Here is an 8591-nt window from a genome sequence, read left to right as displayed (position 1 = left end):
TGTCTCTCTCATCAGAAAGCTTGATGATTTGCGACGACGACGGCTCACATTGTTGCAGAGGAAATAGAGGAACTCCTGCGCACCTAGTCATCAGAGTGGAAGTATAGGACCTCCCGTCTAGGCACTCGTCAGAGAGCAAGACCTAGATTAGTTTTTAAGAGAATGATTTTGTTTTTATAGGCGCCTTCTCTCCACTATGCAGCAGCGTGCGCGGATCGGAGAGAGAGATCACGGTGAGGAGGGGGGCGCCATCTCGGGGAGGACGGCGGTGGGGAAGAGCCCCGGGCGCCATCCAGATCGGGGGCGGCGGGGAGGAGCGGGAGCACCGGGAGAGATGGAGGGGATGGACTCGGTACAGTGACAAAGAATCGTACGGTGGGGAACGAGAAAAAGATACGCAATGTACAACTAGAATGAAGGGGCACGGGTGGGGGAGGGGAAGGTTTGAACGCGTGGTGAAGGAAACGGTCCGTACTTTTTAGATAGGTACAGATTAATACAGACCCTTTAAAAAATATTTTATATTAACAAAAAACCGCACTAACTGATCATATAGTTAATCCGGTTTTTGTTTTCGTGTGCTTGTGCTTAGCAACCGTCTCTCCGAGTCGATACATCTTCCCCGGAATATGATTTTCAACATCTAGATGTTTTTTCCCTCTTCACGGCAATTAACAGCTGGCAGAGCACCTTCCAGAAGGTCATATATGTGCTGCTTCCGCGCCCTCCTGGCCTCCCAAACCAAATCAAACCAAACGAAACCAAACTCCGCTCCTCGGCCCTCCCGCTGCCGTTGCGGCATTTCCCCAAACACCTCACGTGCGACCACCCTGCCGTCGCCTCCTCCTCCGCGTCGGATTCCTAGAACAACTTCCCCGCCACGCTCCGCGATGGTCAAACCCGCCGCTGGCGCTGGCGCTGCAGCCGACATGCGGACGGAGGCGAAGGCGGCGGTGATGCTCGACCGCGACGGCCACCACGACGAGGCGCTCGCGCACGTCCACGAGCTCGCGGCCGGGCACCCCGGATCTTCCGTCGTGCTCTTCGCCGCGGCCCTCGTCCACCAAGCCAACGCTCAGCGTGCTAAAAGGGCGGCCGATAAGGAGGCCGCGGTGCACCACCTCGTCAGCGCGGAGCTTTACGTCACCGAGGCCAAGCGGCTCGTCCCCAACTGCATCGATATCTCCGCCCTCCTGGCCAGGGTGCTGTTCGAGGAGTCGAAGCACGATGAGGCGGACGCTGCGATCCAGCGAGCCATCGAAATACCCTCGCCCATCGACCCGGCTGAGAACAACGTCATGATCGACGAGGACGCGCGCGCGAACACCACCAATGACCAGCGGGTGGAGAATTCAAGGGAAATGGCTCGCCAGAGCTTCCGAGCCATGCGGCAATGGATGTGCGATCGCCATGTCCCGCTCGTCATCAACAAGGTACTCGAAGTCGAGCTCGACGCCGACGATCGCAAGGGGGCGGCACAGGCGCTCAAGACGGCAAATGATCTCGCAAAGCGTTGCCATTACTCGGCACGCGCGCAGTTGTTCCGGGCATACATGAAGCTCAATTTCGTGCGTGGCCTTGACGCGACCATGGACAGGAGGCCCTTTCTGGATTGCATCCGCGGCGAGGTGACCGAAGCGGTAAACCGCTTCAGTGCCTCGATCGTGCTCAGCATGTTCCGTGCCAAGCTCTGTTTCGTCCTGGGTTTCTATGAGGATGCGTACCTTGAGTTCCTTCGGGCGGTTTTTACTATAGAGCAGCCTGTTGACCCCAAGTTGGAGGACGTGCCTCCTGGATCTGTCATTGGCCAGGAGCGTGCTGATAGGTTATCTTCTATCAACAAAGAATTCGCAAACCTAATACGGAGACTCTTGTGGGTGGCCAAGGTTTGCTGGGACTCCATGACAAGCGAGGAGCAGGACGGCTTCCTATCAGTGAGACTTGTTGAGCTGCAAAAGTACTGTGATGACGTTTCTGAAAATAGCCACTGGGCTGCAAGGACCATATCTGATGCACTAAGCTTTGTGAACAAAACCAGGTCATGGAGGTTCTGGATTTGCCCCTATTGTGTTGGAAAGAAGTTACCAGATACAGGTTCCCTCTGGCGACACATGTGTAGCAAGCACCCAGCAGAGAAAGACCTACTGATGCTGCAGACAGTCTTAGATCCAAACCAGAATCACGATACATCTGTGAATGATAATTCTTCTGATTTTATAACAGTTTGTCAAGACTCTGAGGACAATTACTTCTTCTGTTTCAAGAAGACGGATCAGATATTTGAACTCTTGTTTATTCCACCATCTACAGTAACTCAAGCTGTACCATTTGCTGAAATACGAGAGAAGAAATGCAAAGAAGGATCCGAGATCCTTGAAAAGATGAAGCAGAAGTTGAAGAATTTACCCACAGACAAAATAAGCGCCGAGGTCTGACAATGTCCCTATTGTATTCCCTTGTTTGGACTTACAATTCTTAGTTAGATTCATTCCTGCACTACTGTGCTTATGATTGTCTTTATCACAGTAATCTCTAACTTGTTTGTACATTGCAGTTTGATAAGGCTCGTTGTAAAATCCAAGACTTGTGGTGTGATTTCCTTTCAACTTCTGTATTGGATTATCACGCAGTCATGTTGCCCCTTGCGGAATCATTCATATGGGTTCGTTTACATCTACAGTTGCTTGTTTATAAACTATGGCTAGTTATGTGTTTGTTTACTCCAACAGTGCACTGACTTTTTAAGCCTATAATCGTCTTTGCAGACTAAACTGATAAAATACACAAGTGAAGATAAAGCTTCCAGTAAGAGTATTGACAATTCTGATATTGACACCGTGTTCCCGGATGTTGTTCATGCCCCTGGCAGCGAAATGATGCTGGAATACATGTGCAAATACCTGGATGGAAACAAAAACCATGAATGTGGCGATGACCAAGATACAGAAGACATGAAGGTTGCATTTTCTATATTTACTGGTTTTATCAAACTGATTTTCATGCATTGATTGTGGAATAACTTCTCCAACATTTAATTGTTTTGTTAATCAATCTATAGGAATTTGAAGCACTAACACAGTAACACTTTTAAAATTGCTTACAGCCTGCAGGCTTTGACAAGACAATTGTGGATGATGAAAAAACTGAAGAAAGGTACTATTCGATCCTTGTCTTATTATTTTGCATGCTTACTCTACCTATATAGTTATGCTTATGTTTTACTGGTTCTGCACTGGTGTATGTTTGACCTCTCACCACAATCAATGTCTTTTATTTTGAATGTACCCACATTAGATGTTGTAGCCAGCATAAAGAATCACTGACTGGATATTATGATTGGATTATGTGTGCATGCAAAAAACCTTCAGTACTTCATGGTTGACACTATCCTTCTGCCCCTCTATGAGGAAGTCTGTAACTGATGAATGAGAAAATAACGAGTCTCAGATATGTAATAAATAGTAACTGTACGTAACTACTGCCTCCGTTTCTAAGATGTTCTAGATTTTTCTTAACTGACCAAATTTATAGAAACACGTACTTGAATTTACAATATCAAATAAGCATACGAGGAAGATATATATCATGACAGATTTAATAAAACTAATTTGGAGTTGTAGATATTGGTAATTTGCCTATAAATTTGGTCAAAGTTTAAGAAGTTTGAGTTAGGACAGAGCTCGAACATCTCATATTTACGAATGGAGGGAGTAGATTATAACATAATTAACAAAAGAGATTAGGCATATGCTGTAGATAATGCAATATTGTTTGTTAAATTAATTGTCCTCTGTTCCGTGAATGGTGCAGTGAGGCTCTTGTTGAAGATGGGAATTCCGGGACCATGCTAGATAAAAAATCATCAGATCCAATAGTTGACACGGAAGAAATTGATGTATCGAAGCTAGCTGCAAGAATCGCAAATGTGGAAATAGATAAGAAAGGTGACAGCTGCAACTTCTTGTCCCTGCACAAGTGACCATGACTTTCTTTTTACTGAAACGGGTGGTCGTGATTACATTACAAGTCTGAAACATCAGTCCAGATCAAGAAATAATTATCCAGACTTATTAAGAACTTCCATGTATGATCTAATTGGAGATATGCAACATTACCTGTTACTTTGTAAGACTGACATGTCGAGATCTGTTCTGAAATTACATGATTTTCTAATATTAGCACTATGCTGTCCATATCTGTCCTGTGGTTGCATGACATTTTAGTATTTGCACTATACTATCTATATTTTAATTTTGTAGATAGGACAATGAATTCGAACCCGTGTGACAATTTCACCTCCAGGAGCATTGTTCCTTTTGAGTCAATAGCAGACAAAAAATACAATTGCCAGAACGACAGAAAGGCGTTGTCTTAGTCTTGTTTTCTTAGCTTGTGGGATGATCCCAGTTTCTTTGCAAATATTTCTACACAAGCTTATCTCCCAAGTCCCAAGGCTTTAATCATGTATTTATCCATATGCATAGTTCTATACCATGGCTAGGACACGATATGATGATGTTGCAACACATAGAGTGCAAGACTCTGTTGCTTTAATAATCTGGGGTTTGGTCCAAGAATATATTCATGATATTACTAGTTTTTTTTTTCAACGTGATGGTCTCTTCAGTAAACTGGGTAATCGTAATATGTTGTGTAATGCTGCAAATATTGTTCTTACCGACAGTCTCATAATACAGGAACTTCTGGGCAATCTTCTGGGGAAATGGCAAGCAGCTCCAGCTGTCAGCCAAGCGTTAAAATTTACGAAAATAACAATGCTAACAAAGTCCTGTTTAGCTTGCGTGTAATCATACAGGTAATAGACACTTGTATGGATTATGTGATCTTTCATGTGTACGCTTCTAATTTCCTATGAATTCGTGCAGTCATTGTGCAATTTGAAGAATTTCAGAGATAAACTTCTAACCGAGGAACTTAAATGGAATCCATATAGTGAGAACCCTTGCATTGCTGACATACTTTGTGGAATCTTCTTTGCTTGGGAACGATATGAACCTTACCCGACATTCGATATTCTGACTTCTGTGAAGAACATTCTATGCAGACTTGCAAATGACAGCAGTATATACGAAAAGGTATACCGTCAATACCATCGTTTAGATTTGCTTGGGAATTTTGTTGAAACAAAAATTATGAAAAGCTAGGTTACCGCGTGAAAAGGGAGTATAATTTGGTTAACTGCTTATGCATTCTTCAATTCATTTCATTTGCTCTGTGGTGATTGTGGAGATTTGTGATGTTTTCCAACAAAATTTGGGTCTGGTACTTTTAAACTTAGTAACAGGAATAATCCTCTTTTTATACTAGGATGGGAGGACTAATTTGTTTTTTCTTGCCATTTCTTCCGTCTGCACTCTAATGCTATATCAAGTATATACACTCGAATTGAAAATTTTAGGTTTGTTTATGTTGTTTGATTTGTACTTCTGCATGCCTTTATTCTTTCTTTATTTCTTTTAACTTATGTGTTAATTGTTGAACTAATCTGTTCGAGACTACAAACATATGCCTGGACATTGTTGAGTATAAGGGGTAAACCTGCTGAATCAATTCTGGTTGCAGGTTGGTGAAAGTTTTGCTTCCAAGACTGTCATAACAATTCTAATTGAGTTGCATATGTTAGAAACTTCTTTGAGTTTTAGTTCCAACACTGGGAGTGAGCGAAATGTAGTAAACCCGATCACGTGTGGAGATTGTATATGCCCAACACATAGTCTTTTCGGGATCAATTTCGATGCGCAAATGAGCTGCAGTTGTGGGGAGCGTTCTGACAATTATCTGTATACAACGCTTTTCCATATGCTTGATGCTGGTTCACCTCAAACAACAAAGGTATGTCTTATGCAGTTGATTTCTTGTCTAGATGAACTTGTATAGGTTGATATACGATGAAAGAGTATTCATGCAAGTAGGAACGGTTGACTGGAGATACTCTTTGCCCAAGAGTATTCATGCAAGTAGGAACGGTTGACTGGAGATCCTCTTTGACCATTTTCTGCAGATCAAGTCGTTTGCAGAGCTTCAGTATATATTGGATGTTCAATTCTCTGTGGGCAACACCTGCAAGCATTGTGGAACTATAGAGAATGTTGGTCTCTTTCTTTTAAACACGCCACATTGCTTTACAATAGGTAAATACGACTGTCTACAATAGTAAATTGCAATTTCTGTGGCCTTGTTTATGCATAAATGAAAAATTACATTTGACAGTTATTGTTCAACTAATTACAGCAATCCAACTTACTGGATTCGTAAATCCAAGTGTTTTCCATAAAATTGGTTTGTTTTATTTAATAATGATGCATGTCCCACTCAAGACAAATGTTCCAAGCAAAAGAACTATGATTTAAACCAAAATATGGTTCGGCGATGAGAAATTTCGTGCTTGTGGTGGCTGTTACTGGATTCGTAAATCTTTTTCTTGCCATAATTTAAACCAAAATATTCATTATGCTGCCTCGTTTTCCTGTTATGTTGCAGTTTTGAACTGGGCGAGTGGCAGTGAAAGCCAGGACACTCTCTCCGAAGTGCTGGCTGGTATTAGTTCTCCGCTCGACGCTGAATTCTTTTGCAGAAGTAGTCATTCTGCAACTAAGTATATTGTGGCCTCAATGGTATGTGCACAACAAATCTTTCTTTTCTCCAGAATTCAGTTACTAAAAGAACTGGACAAAATATTTCGATCGTTTAATTCTGATGTTAATGTAATCCCAAAAGGAGGAGAAAACAATGAGCTAATTTGGTATTGGTTGATATACATTGTCCTCAGAGTTTATATGTTCGATGCTATTTGTCACTTCTTCCTGGGCTGGTGCTGGATGCTACCTTAATTTTGAGACGCGTGTGATGCATCTTAATTATCAGCATAGATGTTGGATTATACTCGCAAGCTGACAGCCAGTTGGTATTACTGTTAGACTGAAGGGAGGCTCCTGTTTTTCTAGAATAAAAATGGAATACGGTAATATCTGAGTTGGTCATATAATACTTGGGGAGATATTTGCGAGTTGTCAAATGGTCCTATCTGTGACATATGTTGTCCTGTCTACTTCACTGGTATAAAATGCATGGAGGATTGAAGAATTCTGGAGATAATCGATAGCTTGTGTGATCCTGGTGTTGCTGAACTTTTTCTTCAAATGTTCCGTTGACTGAAAATGGGAAAAATATGATAGGTAGGTAACCTGGGCGGACCTTGTAACCTCTGATTCTCTCTCAACTATAACTTTTTGCGATATTCTCTTCCTGTCATATGATCTTATCTAATAGGGTATCACATGGTGAGGTTGGAGATCATAAACTGGAGTAAATTCTGCACACCTTTTTCTCTATATGTTTTATGGGATCCCATGTTTTAATGAAGTAACTCTATAGCTGTTTTAAGTGTTACTGCAGCCTGCAGGCCTATCGCAATGTTGGTCGAATGCTCCAGCTACATAATTTCCTGCATATGCATATGCCATAGTCATGCCTTGCAAATATAATGTACTTGCAAGATTCCATCTTATGCCTGCTTGCAATCTAAACGTTGTAGATCTGCTATGCCGATGAGCGCTACGTCTGCTTTGCTCGTGACGAAAGCAATTGGCTCATATACGACTCTGAGACAGTTGAGGTAAGCAACCTCTGAGTCTTGGTGAAGGTGTTGTCTTCTTTCTTGTGGCCATTCGATTCTGAAATTATTGATGATGTAAAATATCCTGTATGCAGAAAATAGATACTTGGGAGCATTTGCTAGAAAGTTTCAAGGACTGCAAGCTCCAGCCTGAAGTTCTGTTTTTTGAGGTCATCAAGTAGATCAGTGTATAGCTCACCAGACTGAAGATTACCATCATAAGATCAGAAACAAATTTTTAGTACTTTTGACGTGTTACCATCTCGATGTTGTTTTTCCATAGATAGGTCACTCTGACATCGAATTTCAGAAAAACGCTTCAGGGATTGTATAAATTGTTCTTTGATTCTGAACAGAGAAGAAAAGCTTTGTGGCGATTGACTTTTGTTTTCAAGGAATGTGGTGATTGACTTTGGATATAACGTATGGATGCATGTCAGGGATGGAGTGCTACCCAGAGGCACCACCGCTCCATTTTCCCTTGCCATCTATCCATTATGTGATCAACACAAGTAAAAAAGAAAACTTTGATGCCTAGATTTCAACCTAGATATGTTTTGGTCAGGTGTACGTAAAAAACCGACAGACTCGATCTAATATGGCTCCTCTATGCTCCATCAGAGCCTCGCAAGATTGTACTCCCTTCGTCCCATATCAAGTGACTTTCTATTACATATATCTAGACACATTTTAGATATAGATACATTCATATTTGGACAAATTTGGGTCACTTAATATGAGACGGAGGGAGTATTGCACAATTTGGTGCTGAAGTGCTATGCTCCATCAAATGTCTCCCATCAAATGCATCTGAGGGAATTTGGGAGAAAAGCTCTCTCTCTGGCGAGTAGGGTTCCGGCCACCGCTGCCGCCACTCCGGCGTCGGCGTCCCCCTCCCGCCGGTGGCCGCTTCGGCTCCGGCGGCCACCCACCATGGCCATCTCGTTTTCTCCCT

General features: G+C 42.6%; 1 protein-coding gene across 4 annotated transcripts; it reads left to right on the top strand.

Moving 5' to 3' along the window:
* The first annotated feature begins 755 nt into the window (after nucleotides 1-755).
* On the top strand, nucleotides 756-8030 carry LOC100846530. Of its 4 annotated transcripts, none has more exons than XR_732230.3 (12): nucleotides 756-2429; nucleotides 2555-2662; nucleotides 2766-2957; nucleotides 3104-3153; nucleotides 3811-3944; nucleotides 4698-4816; nucleotides 4887-5096; nucleotides 5584-5853; nucleotides 6023-6152; nucleotides 6502-6635; nucleotides 6791-7636; nucleotides 7732-7799. XR_732230.3 is itself a non-coding variant. In XM_014902174.2 (12 exons), exons 1-12 carry the CDS (start codon nucleotides 891-893, stop codon nucleotides 7816-7818), a joined length of 3054 nt encoding a protein of 1017 aa, XP_014757660.1. In that variant the 5' UTR covers nucleotides 756-890; the 3' UTR covers nucleotides 7819-8030. The 4 variants fall into 4 exon arrangements, 1 of the variants encoding a protein (XP_014757660.1); XM_014902174.2 differs by having other exon boundaries at nucleotides 7556-7636; nucleotides 7732-8030; XR_002966511.1 differs by having other exon boundaries at nucleotides 6502-7636.
* Nucleotides 8031-8591: the final 561 nt, after the last annotated feature.

The sequence above is a fragment of the Brachypodium distachyon genome, chromosome 4 (genome assembly GCF_000005505.3).
Source record: "Brachypodium distachyon strain Bd21 chromosome 4, Brachypodium_distachyon_v3.0, whole genome shotgun sequence".
NCBI classification, from domain to species: Eukaryota; Viridiplantae; Streptophyta; class Magnoliopsida; order Poales; family Poaceae; genus Brachypodium; species Brachypodium distachyon.
Note: the sequence above shows the minus strand (reverse complement) of the source record. Positions and strands in the feature narration are given on the sequence as shown.